This window comes from Rhamphochromis longiceps, linkage group LG7 (genome assembly GCF_057381845.1).
Source record: "Rhamphochromis longiceps isolate RC_006_pf linkage group LG7, R_longiceps_female_GT1.1, whole genome shotgun sequence".
Classification (NCBI taxonomy): Eukaryota; Metazoa; Chordata; class Actinopteri; order Cichliformes; family Cichlidae; genus Rhamphochromis; species Rhamphochromis longiceps.
The window spans coordinates 21,896,811-21,920,444 of NC_140563.1; the positions used below are offsets into that span (position 1 = coordinate 21,896,811).

General features: G+C 41.6%; 1 protein-coding gene across 11 annotated transcripts in view; it reads left to right on the forward strand.

Moving 5' to 3' along the window:
• The window catches only part of LOC146665268 (unconventional myosin-IXAb-like), a 167,222-nt gene that overhangs the window by 112,020 nt on the left and 31,568 nt on the right, over positions 1-23,634 (forward strand). For all 11 annotated transcript variants that reach the window (XM_085412826.1, XM_085412818.1, XM_085412815.1 and 8 more), the window contains 4 exons: positions 1,180-1,269; positions 9,970-10,086; positions 11,534-11,668; positions 22,280-22,401. In XM_085412826.1, the coding sequence (XP_085268952.1) occupies positions 1,180-1,269; positions 9,970-10,086; positions 11,534-11,668; positions 22,280-22,401 (464 nt within the window). The remainder of the gene's footprint in view (positions 1-1,179; positions 1,270-9,969; positions 10,087-11,533; positions 11,669-22,279; positions 22,402-23,634) is intronic.

Genomic DNA, 23,634 nt, shown 5'->3' on the forward strand with positions numbered 1-23,634 from the left:
CCTTGCTCTTTAAACATGAAGACATCAGGCAGCCTTGCGATGGCTTGTTCTCACATGTATACACACACACGCGGAAACACACACACACACACACACACACACACACACACACACACACACACACACACACACACACACACACAGTCTCAGGAGCAGCTGTTCGGCCCACGCCCATAATCCCCGTAGATGGAGGAGATGTGTGCAGTGACATCTGCTTCTCCCAGTGTGGCCCTGTCATCGCTGGTTTGTCTGGGGCCATTTTTAGAGTGAACACAAACTCAAATGGAAAGTCATATAGTACTGTACTGAATATCATGTGTGCTGCTTTTGTGTCAGCTACGTTGGTTAAAGCGGCAGAGATGTCAGAGTTATGGTCAGCTAAATACATACAGACAATATGTGACAAACACTACAACTGAATCAAACAATCATCTGCGTATAGGTAATAGAACCAAATGGGATTGTCTGTTTTGGACTTGCTGACATTTCATCAAATGAGTGAAAGAGTACCGATTGGGTAAACTTATAAATTAGCTGCATAGTGATACAGCGGTTAGCTTTGTAACCTCACAGCAAGAAGGTCATCAGTTTGAACCTCCCAGCCAGCTGGAGCTGAGTGTGTATGTTCGCCCTGAGCCTGTGTGGGTTTCCTCTGGGTACTCCAGTTTCCTCCCACAGTCCAAAGACACCGCTGGTTCCAAACTGTCCGCGGTTGTATGAATGCTGTGTGAATATATGGTATAATGTGGCTTTAAATGGCTGTAATAGATACCACGAGGGACATATTGGTGAAACATGCATAATGACTAAGTTTAAAAGGCCTTTATTCTGTGTACCTAGTGCAACCTCACTGTGGGAACTGTAGGATACATAGTCAGTCACCATATCTCTGCTCCCATATCTTTGCAATCTGTCTCCTGTAAATCCCCCCAGCTTTGCTGAATGTCTTATTTCATTAGTCTCCTAATCAATGTTATCATCATCATTGCCTGTAAAATAAACAGTAAATCTCATTTCAGGTTACATTTTACTGATAGAGTAGAAGTGATCCTGTGTTATAGCTATTGTGGGTGATATCCCTTTGTCATCACTGATTATTTGTTAATAAGTCCAGTAGTGAGTGCCCTGATGTCTTCCTTGAAAATGACACTTTTATTCTTGCTTTTCTTTTGTGCACAGGTGAAGGAGGAGATGCTTCTTGAAGCACTGACAACCAGGAAGACGGTGACTGTTGGAGAAAGGCTCATAGTGCCCTACAAGCTTGCAGAGGTAACCGCACCAGAGTGAGACACGTGCCCCAAATGCAGTGGCTTTGTCTCACCGTCTAAAGCTGCTAAATCTTCTATGAACCTCTAGTCCTTCGGTGCCACGACACATTTAAGAAAATGCAGCAAAACAATATTCGTCTGTTCTGCTTCTTGATGGCGCTGCTCTGTGGTGTCAGCAGGAGCGTGGCTTCATCACATCCAGTGAGTCTCAGTAAAAGCACGTTGTTGCTGAACGTTTTGTTTTGAAGTGCGTCATCTGTACTGGAGATTCTTTGTTTGTGTTTGCTTGCTTTAGAGTTTGTCTGGGGAGTTTGTTGTGGCATTCTCTTTTGATAGGGGTCTTCCTCTGCAACTTCCTGTTTCCTGTTAAGCCAAGCAGTGGCGGTTTGAGTTAACCATGTTCTTTAGACTCACAGTCTGAAGAATTTACCTCTTTGTTGCCTCTTTTGACCTAGATAAACTCCACTGAAGGGCATCAGAGTGCTGCTGAATATTAATATTCAGTGAAGTTTGCTTATCTCTCCCTCCAAGCTCAGCAAAGCACTGCATAGTCCTGCTCTGTGCTTGTGGCTTCAGGGCCTTTTGTCTGAGGAAGGAAATGCTACACATTGATTGCCTGTAACCCCGTTAAGCTCCACCTCTCCATCTGATCCACAGCCTAGTTTCACCCAACAATGGTTGTTCCCACTCTCCCACACCCCCGTTGCTTCAGTCATGTGTTCTTGTCTTAGGAATGTGCAACCTCCACTGGAATATACAGCACAGAGGCCAGAAACACGATCCTGCCTCAGTCTGTTTGTCTGTCTCTTTCTCCTCCAGTCGCATATGTTTCAAAGCATAAATTCACTTATTTTTGGACTGGCTGTGTGAGACAGGCTCAGACGATGTGATCAGAACTCTATTCCTGGATTAGAGCTGCATTTCTGATTAAATGATGTTCGCTTCTGGCTTCTGGTGTTTTCCCCCTCTGTCCTTGTTGAGGTGGTCGTATCTCGAGAAGAGCAAGAGATAAAAGGATTCACGGGTACCTGCAGAAACCTTCAGGTACTATGTCATCTGTGGAGGAAGTGGTAAAAAAAATAATAAAAAAACGAAAACAACAGCAGATTAGCATTATAGGAAATCCTCAACTATCCACTCAAAGAAAGAAAAACGTGTCATATATAACATGTTACTTTTAATTTGTGCCAAGATTTATGCAATCCATGGAGACAGGGCAGACTCGGTTTATTGCTCTAATTCAGATTGCGTACAGAACATTGTTATCTATCAAGTAGCAGCACATAACAGATAATGATTACTACTTCGCACTATATATGTAGACCGCAAACATATTTTATTAAAAATATTTTTTTAAAACCATATTAAAATGTTTCATAATGATGAAATTAACATTTAACATTAGATTAATATTACATATATAAATAAGGCACAAGTTTGGACAAACTGGTGGACTTCATGCTAGCTTTAACTCTTTACCCCATAAAGACGACGTTTAACACCTCAGTTTATGTCAATAAAGACGTGGCTCGATGACCATTAGAATAGTTTCTTGGTTTTTCCAAGAAAAACTCTGCACAGGCAGAGACCACCCTCACTAACCTCTGTTCGTTAAACAGGTCTAATACGAAAGAAACCACTCAGTTCAGAAAAAGTGTTTCAAGGGTTACTCCTTGTAGCCTTTCAGGAGGTAAAGAGTTCAGTTTAGCTTTTAGCTAGCTTTACATGGATGTTGCTGCAAATGCACTGTGTCATTCAGCCTGGCCTCTGTAGGGGAATGACCATATTAGGGAGATCTACTCTTCTAGTATCGCACAGGGCCAAGAGCAGAAAAAAACTGTCTGAAAAAATGAGTTTAGAGTCTGAAGCCTGAGGTTTTGGCTCATAGAGTTTGTTTGTCCTCATTATTTGAACGTTTGGCCACATTCAAGATGGGCATCCTCAGCTGTAAGAGTATATGTGTCACAGAGAATAAGGAAAAGTATAATGGATCCACCATAAGCATTATAACAGCGATCCTTAATTCAGCCTTTAAACTAAATCAAATACCAGAGGCCATGCCATTTTCCGCATGTCATCCCCCCACACTCTTTCCCCAGTTTCGTGTCCACTCATTGCGGCATCAGTAAAAGCATAATGCCAGAAAATCACACTCCACGTAAAATTAGAAGTGAAAACCTGCCCCGATCTGACGGAGGGTCGTGGGAGCGAGTCGAGGCCACCTGTGGAATCCATAACACGCCTGTTTTTATACAAAGGAAATGTGGAAAAAAGAACCTGGCAAATGTTGCTGGTTCTTCTCAGAAATGATTTCTTCCTGCTTGGATAAGAAAGGTTGAGAAAATGTGCTAGGCAGCTGTCCCATCCACCCGCAGTGGAGGTGGGGAAATTTGGATGAGGTGTTCGACCTGCTGAACCTCAGCAAGCTGCGGATTGGAAGATGTTGGTTTTCTAACTTTATCGCAGACAGTCCCGAACCTGAGTGGACGATCTCTGGTTGAATCATGTAGCTCTTGGGGTTTATCATAGAGGAATAATGAGAGTAAAAGTAAAACCCAGCTCAAGCAGGAAGATTGTGCTTGGCAGCTATTGTTCTGTCATTCAAGCTTCCTCAAGAAGTTACTTACTACTACTACTATGACTTACTACTCCTACTAAAGCTGGCTGTGCCACAAATAGAGAAATAGTGCAATTACTGTTCGTCATGTCTAACTAAATGTTAAAGTTTCACATTCAAAAATATGTTTTGGACATTGTTTATAAACATGCATATTCAGAGTTTGACAGATTGTTTTCAGATTCTTTTGCTGAAAGTAGAACATTTCTTTCAGCAGAAATCTGTTTTGAGCTGCAGATTTTTTACTATCTTAGTTGTACGTAGTTTAAACATAGTTTAAAAGCCAGTCACACAAAAAGGTAACTCACACAAGTTTGGTGTGGAAATTTGAAGCCTGCATTGAGCAGTATCTCAGTAACATTTCAACCATCTTTATATATACATTAGCTGTCAGACGTAAGCTAATAGTGAAAGCAGGATATATTTTTTTTACGTTTTTTAAGTTGTGAAACGTAAAGAAAAAAGAAGGGTTGTTGGTCAAGAATGTGATGTCATAAAAAGGGGGTACGGTCATCTCAGGCACACAGGCCATCTGCTGCTCAAAAATACTGTTTTGTAACAAAAGAAATAAAGAAAAAAGATTTTGTTTGACATCAAGGCTCCAGCCCGGTCACGACCCTCAATTGGATGAGCAGGAAAAAATTAATGGACTTTATTAAATAGCTGTTATTATAGATATCCTTTGTTATCCAAGCTGGATGCACATAACTCTGACCCCAGTGTGATTTAGTCTGGGTTTAGAAGCGAGTGTGTACATGTGTGAGATCTTGATTGCATGCATGTGTGTGTGTGTCTGTAAGCATGCGTGGGTCCATGCTGGTCACGATAAGGCAAGCGGTTTCACAATTTTGATGTGGCTACAGATTATTTGACTCTACCACTTCCTTCTTCCTGTTTGAAAGACAGACATATTGAAAGAGGAGTGTATGTGCGGGGATCAGGCGTTGATGGTGGGGAATAATCAGACCCTCATTCAAATGGCTTCCATTCATCTATGAGGCGTCACTTTATGATAGTTTTAAGCTATATGATGATAAGTATAAAACCACTCCCCTATTGGTGATGGATTGTAAAATGCATCAAAAACACCCAGTAAACATACATATATGGGCACTGACACAGATAACAAGTACATAAATGCAAATGAAAAACATATGCATACTGGCATATTGTGGTGAAATACCTAGATAAAACATCCTGCAGCGAGGAAGCTAGCAGGCCACGTGCAGTGTGAGCTCATGCTGGTGTTTCACGCCTCCTGTGGTTTTTCAAGGAGGAGGAACGAGAGAAAGAGATGGAGACAGAGAAAACAACAAGTTCCCCTTCCAGGGCTTTATAATCAGAAACACCAGCTAAGACCCAGTTTAACAGTCCGTATTGCTGCACTTTCCAAAAGCCTCCGATAAAGTCCTGCTAATTATTTCATCTGTTGCTTAGGTGGGCATTGAGTGAAACATTTTCTACGCATTTGCTTCCAGCCATATTCCCTTCTAGTTCCTAACTTGTCCCATTTTTATGAATAATTAAGTGACATGGCAAAATACAGAGACGACACGTGCTCAGTGGGCATGTCAAATGTTCACTTCAGATCTGCCAATCCCAAGTTCCTGCTGCAGCAATTAAATTGTGATTCTTTTTGTATTATTCATATCAATCTTACATAAGTCTGTGGGCACAGAAACGTCACAGGCCTGCCTGCTAAAAATATATCACAAGCAATCAATAATGTAAAAGAGAGGAGGCAGCTTTTAAAAATGCACGTTTTTGCTTCATCATAGTGGTTTGCTGCAAGACTTTCAGTCCTTCGTGCATCTGCGTTGGTGTGCTCGGCCTCTGCAGTTATTAAAATAGTGGTTAGAATAGGCCCAAAAAACTTTTAGTAGAAACTATCATCTCTTATGGTTTCAGCTAGCCCACAGATATCAACAATAAGTGTATGATCTGAGAGGAGAACACTAACATAGCAGCAAAGCAAAAAGACATACTCGGAGACCAACACCCCTGCTGAGAAAAACATGCCCTCCTTTGGAAGAACACCTAGCTAACCCTCTAAATGTTTTTGACACCTCCCTCATGGTAATCAGTAGTAACCTTTACTCTCATAGGAAGTCATTTCAACTGCTCCCCTCAAAGCTGAGAAAGGCTTAACTTGTGAGCCTGCACCAGCAGTTATTTTACTTCTTGCTGCTCGAAGGCAATGAATGCCATTGATATTCTGAAGACAGTGGATCGCCGTGCTCCTAATTGCTAGGTAGCAAACTGCTATAGTTAGCTAACAATACTGGTAGCTTTCTGATTTATCTACATTCTGCATATAACTGTTATAGGACTAAAACTGCATGTGTAGGAATACTGAGTGTCCAGATCCTATCTGCCAGAATCTAGTTTTTATCTCAATAAATGCTTAGCTAGCCTGGTATTAGTGCATCCCATAAAAAAATGATAAATGTTCGATCATTCCAGTCTGCCTGCCAGGAATATTTGGGGTTACTATCTTGCCCAAGGATATTTGGGCTGCTCTCCGATGCATCCACTGGAGCATGACTGTGTATGAATGTTACATAGAAAGCACTTAAACATGTTGTATCCATCACTTTATAAAATGAGAGTAGAAAAGGACTGTATAAGAATAACTGGTTCTGCTGAAGGTTTCCTCCTGTTAAAAGGGAGTTTTTCCTTACCACTGTCACTAAGTGCCTGATCATAAGGGGTCTTCTGATTGTTGGGGTATTCTCTTAATTAACGTAGGGTCTTTACCTTACAATATAAAGTACCTTGAGGCAACTTTTTTTTAGGCATTATATATGTTGAATTGTGAAGTTGACTGACTTGAATTTGCCATAGGGCTTTTCGATAGTCACATGACATAAGGCTCTGTGAGGGATAAACCTACATCAAGATGAGAGAGTTATTTACAACAACACAACTGATTCTGTGATTCTTTTTGATTGTCCCATAGATGAAATCCTCTCTGATTGGATCACACTTAGCAGCCTTTTCGGATTGGGGTATTGCACAAATATTTTGGGGTTCCTGGCATAAAAATATTTGACCTAGCTGAAGCAGATTTCCTTTGTGTCATTACACTCCCTGTTCAATCATAACACTTATTAGTGACAGAGAACATGCTCTGGTGTCCAAGTCAGGTCTGCTTATGTTAGCTTAGCATGATTTTCATCGTCTCTAAAGAGAAAGAATAGTTGCTGTTTTGCTCATTGAGGCACAGTGGGTTGGGTTTTTTTAATGGATCACAAAGTGAACTATAAAAAATGTTGTGCAAATACTAATCTGTAGGTCTGGAGATACTTAAGGCTCTGGCTCATGACTGAAAACTCCAAAAGTATTACAGCACTGTGCACAGCGAGCCTACAAAACATAAGACCACTAACTCTGAGCAGACAGGGAACTTAAACAGGGGCTCTGTTTGCCCTTTAAATACAAAGTGGCTGTTGTTATACTGCCTAACAGTTTATTCATAACAGGAGCCTCGGGTACATTGCCTTTTCTAAGTTACAGTAGCACAGCCACTGATAGGCTGTTAACATTGATGGTAACTTACTCAATCTTACTCAAGCAAGTAGCTCGATTATTTTTCCTTAAGCAACTTCTGATTGTTGACTGCTGGCTCTTTTCAGTTGCCTGTTGCTGTAATTATACATCCTGATGTTTTGATGCCTAAAAATAAAATAACCATGTTATACATTAATGGAACAAAGGTTATTAATTTAGGTTTGAAATAAGAGGATTGATCCTCACGTGTCTGTAACATTAAATCACTCAATACTGTAAACTGCAAAGCTGCTACGCTGGTCATTTTAAACCACTTCAAGGTCACTTTAAATGATTCAACTGTAAATTGGAAACTTAGACTGTTATTGATCCTTTTTACCCTAATTTTAAAATGTATATTTATTCCTTTTATCTTTACCTCAGTCTTAAGTGTATATTTATTCTTATTCTTCTTATATTTATTGTTGTTTTTTGCACTGAATGGAACTGGAGCCTTGTCGCACGTCTCTCTATATACTGTACTGTATATAGCAGAGATGACAATAAAGTTAACTTTGACTTTGATTATGCTTAGGATCAATGCTAGCAACTAGAGAAAAACTAGCAATGCATTGCAAAAACACAATGCCAGTCACCTCTGCTCATCTAAATAATAATAATAAATCATGATCATATACACTTAGTGTCCATTATATTTGGTAGTACCACGTTGGATCTCTGGTTACTGCAGATTTGTCGACTGCACATCCATGATGCAAATCTCCTGCTCTGCCACATCCTAAAGATGCTCTGTTGGTGTTAGGGCCGAGAGGGCCAGGCTGTGTGTGTGCACTCAAATGCAGACACAGAGGGAGGCAAAACGGGCGTGAACACAGTGCTTTATTTACAGTGCCTAGTGAACTTACAAAGCAGGAAACTGTGGAAGCTATGAACTGTGGAAACTATGAACTGTGAATTGTGAGGCCAAACTATGAACATGAAACTCTGAGTGCTATGACTAGGTGCTAGATTTCACGGATGGATCCTGGGAATGGAAAAAGGGGCAGCGGCTTGGATGGAGGTACGCAGTCAGCGTTGTAGTTTAAAGTGTCATGCGAGGAGGGGGTGTCCAAGGGGTTCCGGGTGAGGAGTATCCAGAGAGGATCCAGAATATACTTGGAGTGAGGGACTTGGCAGGGAGGCAGGCAGGTGTAGTCCAATGATGGAAAGGAAGCAACCAGATGACAGAACCAGCATCCAGGCGGAGATGTGAGTAGTTTAGCTTGGGAAGTGCGACTGACAGGTGGGTCCTATGACAAAGAAAACACGGTGAGGAGAAAAGCAGTAGTTAAGGGGCTCTCACAAGGGCTTGGCGGCGTAGCACTAACGTGAGTTAGCAAAAGATCTGGCAGAGGTCTGTTGTGAATGCTGGTCTTATATGCTGGTGACTTGATTGGAACCAGGTGTGGAAGCTGATTGGAGTCTCTGCCTGAAGGTGGAGCCCAGCGGAGTGGAAAAACCCCGTACTCACCCGGACCATGACAGTTGGATTAAAATCTGGTGACTGCGGAAGTCGTTTTAAAACCGTGAACTCACTCTCATGTTCAGGAAACCAGTTTAAGATGATCTGAGCTTTGTGACGTGGTGTGTTATCCCACCAGAAGATTGGGTGCACTTTGTTCATACGGCAACAGACATGAGCATCAAATATACTCAGGTAGGCTGTGATGTTTAAAGGATGCTCAGTTGGCACTAAGGGTCAGGAAAAATTCCCCAGACAATTACACTACCAGCACCAGCCTGACCTGATGATACAAGGCAGGATGGATCCATGCTTTCATGCTGTTCACACCAAATTCTGACACTACGGTCTGACTGTTGCAGCAATGTTTGTTGTTGCACCAACAACCATGCCACATTAAAAGTACTTAAATGACTTCTCTGCCCCGTTCTAATGCTCAGTTTGAACTTCAGCAGGTTGTCTTGATCGTGTCCACTGGCTGAATTGATATCTGTATTAACTAGCAGCTGAACGAGTTTACACATAAAATGTCTTTGCGTGCATATTCAGTACTTTTGTGTGCATAGAGATTAAGCTAAGAAGACCATAACATCAGTCATTTAAAGTTGGAGCTTCTGGTATGTAGATTATTCTTGCAGTCAGGCTAACTTCTTTCCTGTGCTTTGAGTCTTTAGGCAGATCAAAGTTAATGTTTGAATAAATGTTGTTGTTTTCAGAAAAATCTGGATGAGGTTTTTGTTGCAGCCATCGCCAAATTATGAGCAGTTTTTGATTTAAAACACCATCCACTGATTCATTTTTCTCCATTGCTTTTCTGTCTGTTTAATCTCTTCCATCAAATGTTTCAGCTGCAGCAGGATTTTATTAGAACGTTTTCTCTGCCCACTTTACACATTTAACTTTACAATGATCCAGTAACAGAACAAGTGGGGAAAAAAAGCTAAAAAAGTTACTTGAGCAAGACTGTGAGTGAAAGCGGTAAACATCCACAGAGCTAGCTTCTGTTTCAGATTATAAAATCCATATGTTTTTGATCACGTTGTTTGTCTGTGTGTGTGTTTGTTTGTGTGTAGGCAGGCACAGTGAGGGACTCCATGGCCAAGTCACTGTACAGCGCGCTGTTTGACTGGATTGTGTTCAGGACCAACCATGCCCTGCTGAACAACAAGGACCTGGAGGACAGTTCAAAGGTAGGAATGAAAACACACTCCACGAACACAGAGTCAGACACCTTTAACAAGGTCTAAACTGGATATCTCTGATTAGATCGCCTTTCCTCCAGTTATTGTCGTCTTGATTTCACGTGTGTGTGTGTGTGTGTGTGTGTGTGTGTGTGTGTGTGTGTGTGTGTGTGTGTGTGTGTGTGTCCAAGTGTCCAAGTGTCCAAATAAAGTGATCTCCCTCAAAATTCATATTAGAAATATCCTTCAAATATTGTCATTAATAATATTAGTTAGGTTACACCACCGGCTCATACCCTTAAATGGAACAGAGCTGTTATGAACTGTAGTAATTAAACCTGATTTTAGTACTTTTGTTAGACAACTATTATTATCATTATTATTATTATTATTATTATTATTATTATTATTATTAAACGATTATACCGTTACACTGAGTAAATATTGGCCATGTTGTTCTTTCTTCTATTTCTGTTGCCTTTTGTTTTATTCCTAGAGGCAGAGGGTGTGATATGTGTGTATACGTGTGCGTGTGTGTTGGCAGCTGGCAAGCCAAACCCAGTGGGTGCATCGAAGGAATTGGAAAACAGATCGTTGTGTGTGTGTGTGTGTGTGTATGCTAGGAACATTTGGGCAGATGGCATCAAGTTCCCTTCAGCTCGGTTTACCCCCCATGGTCCTCTGATGTCCCAGCACTCTGCCTGTGTGTGCGTGGATGTGTGTACTTGTCTTATTCATATCGTGGGGACATAAATCTATTTACACAGTCACATTGTGGGAATTTGCCCCTTTCTGTGGGGAAAAACAGTCCACAGGATGTAAATCATTTGATTTTAGGCTGAGGACTTAGTTTAAGGTTCGAGTATTGATGAGCAGTGCTTTAGCCTGCAGGAAATGAATGTAAGTCAATGCAGCGTCCTCTGAAATGGTGAAAACAGGAGTGCGTGTGAGTGCCTCCCTTGGCACTGACATCATCTGTCTGTGTGTTTGTCAGGGGTCGATGAGGGTGCAATTTCCATCAAGGTCATTGTTCTTATGTTCAGATACCAGATTATATATATATATATATATGCCATGTGTTCTTGTATGTTTTTTATGCCAAACTATAAAAAATGAGCCTTCAGAGGGAAATAAAACACTGTTGAATAACATTCAATTAAATGAGAAGCAGCTTTTACAGTCCATTTCATAATTAAAGGCCTTCTCTGAGTGAATGCCTTCTTTAGATGGTGCATATTAATGATGCATGATGACATGAATCTTACTGACACCCAGGGGGCAAGTGAGAGGCTGGAGCAAGTGGGACGTAAAGGGAAACATCTCTAAATAAAGATGCTGTTGGTCAAAGCATCATGCATTTCTACTCATGTTTACAGTGTTTCAAAGGGAAGAGTCTTCCTTTAAAAAGAAATCACGCTGATTAAATCTGAGGTCTGCTGTCTGCCTGTTCCACCAGATCCTGTCTATAGGAGTGCTGGACATCTTTGGCTTTGAGGATTATGAGAACAACAGTTTTGAACAGTTCTGTATCAACTTCGCCAACGAACGACTTCAGCACTATTTCAACCAACACATCTTCAAACTGGAGCAGGTAGGGTAATGTTACTGTTTTTCCTTTCCTTTTCTTTCCTCCACACAATAATCATTGTGCAGCCGCTGATAACACGTCATTGCATTTTGTGTGTAGCTGGAACTACAGTGACGTTAAAAACGTGCAAACATTCAAACAGGATCTGCTTCTCGACGTCTGCATATGCACGCACTCAAAGCGGTGAGGTGGAGGGACATTAGTAATTTTTTCTGATGTGTGACGCATGGCTTCCTCTTTAGTTGAACCTCTGAACGCAGTATGTTAAAGAGGTGCTAGAAGAAAAGTGCTTTGATGTGCAAAATCAGTGCAGGTTCCTTTTAAGTCAGATGTGTCAGTACATGTGTCAAAGTCTACTTCATTTACAGTCAAACAGCAAGTAAGTAAAGCTTTATTTATATAGCACCTTTCAAGATATAAAATCACAAAATGCTTTACAAGATCCAACAATGCATAAAAAGCAAAACAGCACATTTAAAAAGATATGTTTGTAACTGGTTTTCATAAGAGACCACAGAGTCCACCAGTGTCCAATCCAAAGGAACAGATTTCCAGAGTCTGGGGGCCACTGAACAGAAGGCTCTGTCTCCTTTTGTTTTCAGCTTAGTGCAGGGGACCATCAGCAGGCCCTGGTCATAGGACCTCAGGGACCTGCCAGGGACATATGGATGCAGTTGCCCTCTGATATAACCTGGTACCTGTCTGTGAAAAGCTCTCCAAGTCAATAAAATAATCTTAAATTCCACTCTGAAATAAACCGGAGCCCAGTGTAGCTGCATGAGGATTGGAGTCCCATTTGAGTCACATTGTGTTGTTTTTTGTCAGAAGCCTGGCAGCAGCACTAAGAGGTATAAGTGTCTCCTTTATCCCAGATGTGCATTTTTCTGGCACAAAGATAATTATTTCAGTTTTGTCTTGGTTTAGTTGAAGAAAACTGTCTGCCATCCACTGTTTAACAGTGTCTCATAAACTAAACTAAAATAAAGTCTTTCATAAACTGTGGAGTTTAAGCATTTCATTTGGGTGAAATTAGGCGTACAAGTGAATATCATCTGCATAGTAGTGATAGGAGATCCTTACAGGTTAACAGTCTGTGTCCTGGGGGAGCGAATACAATAAAAACAGCAGAGCCCCCAAAACAGAACCAAGGGGTACACCAACATGAACTGGAGGGGGAGATCTGTACTTAAAACTAGCCACAAAAAAAGATCTGTCAGATAGGTATGAAGAGAACCACTGTAAGGCCGATCCTGATACATCAAGGGCAACTGCATCAAAAGCTGAGATCTGGACAGATGCTAGGAAGCATCAGCTGCTAAGTAGTCATCTACAGAACATTCTGGACATGACAACTAAGGCTGGTTGATAACTTGATAATTTTTATTGAAAACATGATCATGGGAAACTCTTTAGTTCTTCATCAGCCTTAATCACGCCGGTTGTATTCCTCTGGTGAGCGTGCGTAGTGCTCCTGTGACACTACTGTGAAAGCAGCTGTAATTATGCAGTTGGGCTAGGGTAGCACACACATCTATTAATGTGCAAGGTCAGAGGAAAAAGTGCTGAATACTCAGAACAGGCTGACAGGCTGGGTTAGAGTGCATGAGTCAAGCTGAGCAGCATGGATCTGACAGCTTAGTGCTGCTAACATAGCTTTGTGCAGGTCGTTGGATTGACTTGTTTACTATTCATGCCTCCTTCTCTTTCACCACTGCTGCATCTCAGAGCAAACTCATCTGCAGCATCAAAACTAGCCTCTATGAGTCAAAAAATCCCACATCAGTTACATTATATATTCATGCTGTTTTATTTGGATGCCAACTGCTAACCCACGTAATATTCTGCGTGCCGTGTTGTTTCTGTTGTTGTTTCCAAATCACATCGAGTGGACAACAGAACTGAGAAGGAAAAATAGAGAAAGATCATTTAGGGGAGATTATGAGTCTCAAATCAGACGGACTGTGTCAGAGTAGCTGTCAGCTCTCCTCTCCCTCTTGCTGAACACTGATAGGCCGTGGCAATTTAACATGCTAGCTGATGGCTGATGGTGAAGCTAAGAGAGGAAGGGAGTGTGAAAAAAAAAAAAAAAGAATAATGGCAGCAAACAAGTGCAGTAAACGTCTCTTCAGTCTTAATGAAGATAACAAACCGGCAGTCAGCCAGTGCTAATGGCGCTGTTATCTGTTTCTCACTGTTAGCCCTCAGGCTACACACACATGCAGGATAACATTTTAACCCAGCCAGTATTTTTCTACAATTCAGAGAGGAGACTGGCAGGACTGATCAGAACGGATTGCAACCTAACTTCAAAAATAAGTCCTTATCTGTCTTTCTGCATCCAACATCTGACAGAGTGATTTGTATCTAAAAACTCAAGATGTGATGTTTTTTGCACATTTGACTTCAAATTTATAGAGATCTGTGAAAACAGTATTTCCTCCCTTTCTTGATTTCTTTGTTTTTTGCATATTTCTCACACTTACATGTTTAAGATTGTCAAACACATTTTAATATTAAATAAAGATAACCCAAAAAAATACAAAATCCTTTTTTAAATGGTGTTTTCATTTAAAAAACTAGCCAAACCTACCTGCCCCCGGGTTAAAAAATAACTATTCCCTAAAACTAATAACTGGTTGTGCCACATTTGGTAGCAAGAACTGCAATCAAGCATTTGTAATAACTAGCAATGAGTCTTTCACATTGCTGTGGAGAAATTTTGGACAACTCTTATTTGCAGAATTGTTTTAATTCAACCATATTGGAGATTTTTAAGCATGTATATGTTTAAGGTCATGTCAAAGCATGTCAATTGGATTTAAGGCCATACTTCAGCTAGGCCACTCCAAAACTGTCATTTTGGGTATTTTTTAGCCTGTCAAATGTGGATTTGCTGGTGTTTTTTGGATTAGTGTCCTGCTTGATAACCCAAGTGAGCTTGAGCTTCAGGTCACAAACTGATGTTCGGACGTTGTCCTTCAGGATAATCTGGTAGAGAGCAGAATTCATGGTTCCATGTTGTCATTGATGTGTTCTTGGAGTAATTTTGGTAGCCTATCCATTCCTGGGGAAGTTCACGACTATTCCAAGTTTCCTCCATGTGGGCATGTAGTGTCTCTCACTGTGCTTAGGCGGACTTCACAAATCCTTAGAAATGGCTTTGTAACCGTTATCAGACTCGTAGTTGTCAATGACTTTGTTTCTCACCTGTTCTTGGCTCTTTTTATATCCTGGCATGATCTTTTGCTTTTTGACACCTTTTAGCCTACTTCACTTGATCTATTTAAGTAATTTGATTTGATTTGATTGATTGATTTGATTTAACTGCATTTTGTATTTTTTCAGGTTAGTTTTACCAAATATAAAAAGTTGTTTGGTGATCTGAAACCTTAAAGTGTGACAAATATGCAAAAAACTAAGAAATTGGGAGTAGAAAAAATGTGTTTTCATAGCATTGGTGGCCTTAACTGTTAGGGGTTCCGAAAGAGACTCAGGCGCAGGCCAGGGTTTTCCTTTAAGCGAAGGACAGTGCGTTTATTTACAGTGAACACATACACCAAGTGGCTATATACAACGTGCAGGGGAAACGGGTCCGGGTCGCCAGGGTCCGTGGGAAACAGGATTGGGAGAAGGGTGTTCCACACTTTCTGTACAAAAAGTTCCCCCTTCAATCACTCCTCTCCGCATCGGGTTCCAAAAACGATCTACACAAAAAACGTCGGGTTAGCAGGATAATAATAAGAAATTCTCAAGGTGAAGGTTAGCCGAAACACAAGTCTAACTGACACTGATAGCTCAACGATCCAGCGAAGACTAGTGCAGACTCGCCATCTAAGTAGTGCAGTAATCAGCTGGGATCAGCGGCCGGTGTGGTGATGAGCAGGTGTGTGGGCCAGCAGCGGGAGCCCGCAGTGAGCATCGCCGTGGCGAGAGAGAGAGAGAGAGTGAGAGAGAGAGGGCGAGAGAGCAAACAAACCACAAACATATTGCCCAATAGAGGATTGACCAGCGGGGCACAGGGACCATGACATTAACATATTTCCAGTTAAGACTCTTTGAAAGAAACTATGCATACTATGTTTTTCTGCAGTGCTGTAGTTGAGCTCTACCAACTGAAGCACCGTGTAAGAATAAAAGATTACCTTAATTACATAAGTCATCATCTTATTCGTTTTAAAAGTACAGTAAATTTATTTATTTTTAGTTTGGTCTGTCACTGATGAATATCTCTGGTTTGTAAGGTGCTTCCATTTAAAGGCGTGTTCCTCTGTTACATTGAGTTAGTAAGAGTCAAAGTGCTCCTGAGATGGCCAGTCTTGCATCAAATATTGTTTCAAAAGAGTTCATGTTTATTATCCTTAATCACCGGTGTCCTCTGAAACTTTGGCTATCATTGAGTTTATCTAACAGAACAACAGCTGAGGTGGTGTTGGGCCCCTCTGAGGGAAGCTGGTAGAGCTTCAAAATAAAGAGCTGCCAGATCTCAACTGATTTGCGTTTGTTTGAATAAAATTGCGAGCCTTACTCTGATGTGATACGGAGAGAAAGCTCTTCACACCTACCTGTGGCTTTGTTTTGAGCCTTTGACTGCTGACCTCAGATCAGCTGGCACTCACCTTTAGAAGGTAACTAAACACTAATCATGACCCTGTAGGTGTTGTGGGGTGTTTGATGTCAAGTTTTATTTGTGGGGTTCAGATTACCTGGTTAATCCCAGAGGAAAACTCTGCCTTTCTGAGAGTTTTCTAAGATTTCTGGCATTAATAGATTACTGTTGTGCAGTCTGAACTGCCGTTGCTTAATTTTGTTGGAGTTGTACTCTGAGTATTAACAGTAGTATCAAATGAAATGGAGATGCAATTGAAATAAAACAGATCATATTGTGTACTTCCAGCTAACTGCAGCTCTTTACTCTTTTCTTTTTCACTTTAATTTTTTTAGTATTTTTGAAGATGTGATCTATTTTTTTACTATTAAGGTTGAATTAATTTCTATTCAACCTTTAAGTTTCAAAGACTGGAGCCATTTGTGGATTCCGTGCTTGGGTTGTAGCCCATTAATTGAGCTGTAATAAAGATCTACTGTTTGTGCTCATTTTTAAGAAGGATCATGTGTCCAGAAAAGATGTAAGCTGTTTTCTGAATGCGAGCAAAATGCATGCTTTCTGTCAGCTCATACGCCTCATTTTTGAAAGGCGGTTTTAGCTCTCCATCAAGGGGATTTTCCTCCTCTCTTCCCTCTGGGCTACAATCCGCTCTAGCCAACCAGCTGGTCTTATCAGTGCTGCGTGTTTATCTTTGGAACAGGAGCCAAAGCTAATAGCGCCGCACCAACCTTAGCCCTCAGCTGGATCGAGGAGGGTGTGAGTGTCTAGTGTTTACACTCTACATGCCAGTTGGTGCTTGATTTCTTGTCTGTATGAGGACCGTGTATCAAAGTGAGAAAACATATATGATGGCCACCGCCTAAGGCAAACACAGTATCGTGTTTACCTTGGGAGATATCACACTGACTCCGAACTGAAATAAAAAACATGTGGAAAGGTTTATCGTCATCTGACAGAGAATTCTGCAGCTTACTTTTTCCTCAGACAAAGCAACGAGGTATTTCTCTGAATTAATAGGATCCTTAGGAACGTGCCAATTTTACCAAAACAATCTCTTTATTGTATTAATGGTCATACTCATGAATTCATTTTTATGGGGTGGCTGTGGCTCAGGAGATAGAGCAAAACGCTGGAGTCCAAATCTTTTGGACCACCTACAATGAAACCATAAAAACACACATAAAAACAATCGGGATGGATATTTATGCTGTTATGGACCGGGTAAGGAAAGGATGTCACAATGAAAAATATCAGCCTACAAAGGACTGAATCCAAACGTCGGGACATGCTCCTAACGAGACGGCCTTGGTGTCCATGGTGTCCTATCTCCTCCCAGATCTGAACCAGGGGAGTCACTGAGCTCCTGACAGTCTGAGGTGCAACCTGGCAGAAACATAATGTCCCACAGGTGTTCAATTGGATGTAGGTCAGGTGAGCATGAGGGCCAGTCGATGATATCAAATGGTTCATCCTCCAGGAAAAAGCACAGGGTGCTTGTAGTGGATCTCCCAGTTCTAGTATTCAATGGCAATTGGCTCCATGGTGCCAGTCAGCGAGCACAAAGACATTCATACCAGTGACCTGCTGTAGGTGATTTTGTAGGGCTTATCCTGGTCCTTCTTTCACAAAGGAGCAGATACCAGTCCTGATGGCTTAAAGACCTTCTACGGCCCTGTCCAGCTCTTCTAGAGTAACTACCTGACTGGAATCTCCTCCATGCCCTTGAGACTGTGCTGGGAAACACAGCAAACGTTTTGGCAATAAACATATATTGATGTGCCATCCTGGAGCAGTCGGACTACTTGTGCAACCTTTGTAGTGTCCATTTATGGCTTCATGCTGCCAGTAATGACACTAACTGGAGCCGAATGCAAAACTTTAACTGAGGACCCACCAACCTTACAACATTAATGGATAAGTCTTTGAATTTTCTTTGACATTTCATGGTCTCTGGTCTCTGCTAGTTTTCTCCTTTCTGGATGCCCCTTTTTCCCCAAAGCACACACTCCAGCCCGTCTTTTTTTTTTTTTTTTTTGCATCTCTGCCAGTTTTGACGTCTTTTTCTCCTCACCCTTTTAAAACCACGAGAACTTGCTCCATCTCCAATTATTGCACCACTGTTCCTCCTGTCCGCTCAATAAAAACACTCTGCTGTCATAATAAGAGAGACAGGGAGCTTAGTGAGTTAGAAATATAAAGACGGAGGGAGTGGAGAGACAGCAGGAGCAATCGAGAAACACACACACACACACCCTCCCTCACCTCTACACCGGGGCTTTCAGCCAAACACAATCTGGGTTGCTTGAATGCTGCACTGAGTTACGCAGGAGAGAACAGACACATGGTTGACTAATGGATGGAAGGATGACCACAAATCCTGACCAACCTCATCGACCGCAACAGAACTCCCGGCTCACTTTCGACTTAGCGGGAGGTTTGAGGGCTTTTATTGCTTGCAGATTGGATTTTAGGGGTCCAATATCAGTTACATCTCTCTCTGTTTACAGTGGTTTGGTTTTGCCAAATTTATTTCATCATGTTTTGTGGAGGATCTGAAGCCTCTATTGTACTGGGGAAATCTTATCAGCCTTATATTTCAGAGACAAAGACAGAAAGATGGCCCTCAACAGAGTCTGAGTTAAACTTGGTATGAGTTTAAATCAGAACTAAACACCCATCCACAGAAAAGGTAGTAGAAGTACTTTTTTCAGTGCCCCAAAACTGATTAAAATTAAGTTAATTTTGATAATGTTTTTTAATAGCTGCCCAAATAACAGGCGTCACAAAGATAGCTGAGAGTTTTTGTGGAGACACTCCGTGAACAAATCTGTACAGTCACAAAAAAAACAAGCAGGCAAGTGACCTTGATCGTCTTCCCCCCTGTCAAAGGGAAAGCCCGGACACCCTTTGCAGGAAGTTTGTTTCCCCCACTTCTGTCCTCGATGTCATTCTACCAAGATTTTGTGAGCACAGGTAAGGTTAGGAGTAGTAGATTAGGGAGTAAATGAACATTTTCACGCTCAGGCCTCTCGTCTCTCCTCCGTGTACCACACAATCTGCTCGTCTCGCTCTTTTTTTCTCCCCTCACTTGTGAACAAGAACTCTGAGAAACTTGAAGTCCTCCTGTTGGGGCGGTGACTCTTTCTTGACCCAGTGTGGGCTCTCCATCCTTTTCCCCACTGAGAACTGTGGCCTCAGACTTGCTAATTCTCATCCCAGCTGCTTCACACTCAGCTGCAAATCCTGAGACCAATGGTCCAGGCAAAGGAATCTTTCTTCTTTTAGCCATTTCTCTTCTTCCTCTGTTATATTTTCTCCAAGCAAACCCACCATCTGCTTCCTGTTTACACCAGCACCTGTGCCCACTGAATGGTCAGTGTAATATTTTTAAACAGACGTGTCAGTAAAGGTAGAAATCATTTTGGAAATGCTCCAATGAGCAGGGATCACTTCCACTTTAAAAACGACTTTAAAATAAAAACATATCAGACTGGATATAGCTTTAGTGCGTCTCCTCTGTTAGCATTTTTTCATCTGAGCTCTCCTTTCTGCCAGCTCAACTAGAACGAGACCTTGATTGGCATTTATTTGCTACTCTCAATTACTGTGTTAACAGGACTTCCATGAATAGGGTCTTGCATATAAAAATTAGAGGGTCGCTCTGCAGTGCATAAAGAAAATTCCTAAAGCAGCTGTTTCTAAGTTGTCGGATCTGGTTTGCTGTTTGGTTGAATCATGACTGAAAGACCTTCTGTACATTCTTCACATACTGAGTCACCACTTTGTAGTCCTCTGTCTGCTGGGTCGGGCTGTTTACGTTAATGTGCCTATGTAATAAAATGGCTGATTAGTGCTTGCGTGTGTGTGCTTATCTCATTATCAGAGTGTCTGTATCTAATTGCCCCTCTCTCTCTGACTGAGTGTGCATGTTCACAAACTCTCACAGACACAACAAATGTAGCCAGATGAACCGCGTCGGCCAGCAGTGCCGGCGCTCGTCCTTGATGAGATTTAAACAAAAAGAGATTTAAACTTCTTTACGCCTCTGTTTTTATTTTACTTGATCCGGTGCGACCTCGGAATAAAAGCAAAACACGCCACATGTTCTAAATGCCTCATCGGTGATTCAGCAGCCTAAAACAAGGACAGGGCAGACATGTTGCATATGTGAAACTATGTTGCAGCTCCGCTTTGAATTTTTGATCGCTATTCAGTTTAACAAATGGCCAGCATATGTTCCACTATATTTGCTCTCTAATAAAGCCATATAAAGGATGCAAACATGTAAATGTAAGACTGAACTACACTATGACACCTAAAAATGCCAAGCACACATAAACCCTGAACTTGTTCCCATACAGTCACATTTACAATTGGGTTTATTTTAGGATTAGTCATTAATCATTATGCACATTCCTGTGTTACTGCTTGTTTTTGAATTGACTTATTGCCAGGGTACAAACACACCCAACTTTTTGCTGGGAAACAGAAGATGGAGTGTGGTGAGGAATTTTCACTTGTTGAGTACTTTTTAGGTTCAAGTAAACCCTTTTTGAGGATTAGACATGGTAAGAAAGCTTTAGGAAGTCTTTGAATCCATCCATTTTCTTCCATGTATCCAATTCAGGGTTGAGTCCAGCTGCCACGGGGATATCTGACTGAGTACATCATGGGCAGGTCGCCTGTCTGTCGTGCGACAGAAACGTTTCTCCCACTAAAAACGTTATGTCCAATCAACTTACCTATGGTTGGGGCCCAGTCTAGAATCTGTTCAAAGCAAAAGCTTCCACCACAAATTTGGTAGGCAAAAATATGTGACTGCTCAGTGCTGTAAGAAAGCAGTTTTTGGCTGATGTGATTGACTCCAACTTCTGCTAGCGACAAGGTGTAATAATGTTCTCAAAAGGCAGTCTGGCTCAGCACCAGGACCCACACTGTGTCTGCGCAAAAGAGGTGTAAGGGTAGCGATATAAGTGCTCATTTTACATGAGCTCACACACGCCCACTAGAGGTCGCTAAACTCGTATTAAGAGCTCATGCAAACAACCAATCCAGTCATTTTCAGTGATCAGGAGATTTCTGAGGACTTGTTTGCAGTGTAGCCCGTGTCGTCGAACATGAAGGCTCTAATCGTAGCACAATTATCAATTCATTGTTCTTACTGTCTTTGGATATTGGCTGCTTGTTTAATGCTGTCCAGCTGATTAATCTGATACCCCCACCCTCTTTTCTTGTGGTTTTTTTTCAGCCAGGTTTCTGCTTTGGTGGTGCTTGCCATTAAACCTTTTGCTGAGTGTGCATCCTCTTTTCCAGCAGCCTAACTGAAAGACACTCTCTAACCTGCAAGGTTTTGGAGCAGGACCTGTTTACATGACTTTCTCAAATGTACCTCAACAGTAGTTTTCTTAGTAGAGCAGAACGTTAACCTCATCCCGCCCCAATCAACTTTTCATGCTTTCCGCCTCCAGCTGGCAGAGGCTCGCTGATTTCTTACTTAGGGGTGTCAAGGGTACCAGGGTCATATCTTTCAGAGGCAGACAGATCTTGCCAAATGGCTTTTTCTGACAGTCTGCAAGCAGCCAGGTGTTTTCCTAATGGTGGCTCAGGTTTTTCAGCGGAATGAAATCATCACTGAAGACTTCCTGATTGAGTTCTATGGAAAGCCAGCACAAGCATAAGCATACTCTTTGGCCTGTACGAACCATGCTTATCAAAGTCAAAATCTCATGCAAAACAGAACATGTTTGGTTGCAGCGCTGGTAAACAGCTCTGCTGCGTGTGTAAGATGCTTAACCTCTCGTGCTGTAGTGCAGCTAGAGACTGATTGATAGATATGCCTGTGGGAAAATATGAAAGCAATTCAGAAGAACAGCATATGCAAGAAATCCTGTCAGACTTTAGCTACATAGCGATCAAAGACATTAACACACGGGTTTTTTGTCTCGCTTCATTTGTGTTTCGCAAAGTTACTGACCATCCTTCTCCTGTCTGTTTGTTCTTGCTTGCAGGAAGAGTACAGGGCAGAGGGCATCACCTGGCACAACATCGACTACATCGACAACAGTGGCTGCATCAACCTAATCAGCAAGAAACCCACAGCTCTGTTCCACCTGCTGGACGAGGAGTGCAAGTACGGCACCTGTTGATTAGCATGGATCGTGTTTGTTTACTAGATAATCATTAAAACTGTCAGTCGAACCATTTTCTGCAAGATATTGCACAACTGCTGGTTTCCTCCATGTGTTATAAGGGAAACGGTGTATTTTATCAACTATAAAATGGAATCAGAGGCCTGAAAACTGAGCATGGGTTCTCAGGGAGGCTTCAGGTGACCCTTCCTCAGTCCATGTCCACACTAATACGTTTTCGTTTGAAAACACGTCTTTTTCTCTCCATTTTGGCCTCTGGTCCACACTGAGACGGCGTTTTCGGTAAAGGAAAACACAGCGTTTTGAAAAAGCTCTCCAAAGCGGATACATTTGAAAAGGCCGTTTTTCGCGTTGCAGTGTGGACAGCGAACTCGGAGACGTTTTGAAACGGATGACACATTTTAGTCATGTGATGCAGTCATGTGACCAATTAAACTAAGATAGCGGAGGGCATTATACAGCAGTTGTTTTGTTTGCACTTAATTTTGACAGCCCTATTAAAGATTAATATCAGTCTGTACATGCTCCAGATAGCTTTTCTTCAAATTATTTTATTCTCACTCGCTTTTACAACTTTGTACCTTTGTGTTACTCGCAGCAACAACTCCACCTCATTGTTAGTCCATTTAAAAAAACTTTTCCTCAACATTTTGCCGCAACGTTTCAAAGACCCGGAAAGTAAATAAACGGCAGACAGAAACGAGGCAGGTCGAATCTTCTTGCGTTTCACGCATGCGCAGTACTGGAACATAAGCGTTTTCGTCTGTTTCAATGTGGACGCACAACTCTGTGAAAACGACTGAAAACGCTAGTGTGGACACAGAGCGTTTTCAGACAAAAACACAGTTTTCAAATTTATCCGGGCTAGTGTAGACGTAGCCTTAGTTATACTGCAATAGACCCTTGGCTGCTGGGGGCTTCCCATGAGTGTTTCTATTTTACTCACCTGCTTTTGCTCTCTTTGTGTTTATACACAACTCTGCTTTTAATCATTGGTTATCATTAATCTGTGTGTCTTTTGTCCTGTCTCCCTCCCCTCACACTTAACCAGTTGCGTTAGATAGTTTCTTCCTGTTTCTTTTCCTGTTAAAAGGGAGTTTTTCCTTCCCACTGTTGCCAAGTTCTTATTCAAATGGGTTGTCTGATTATTGGGATTTTCACTAAACATGAGGAGAGGATATAAATGTAGCTGATTATTGGTGAAACCAGTTGAA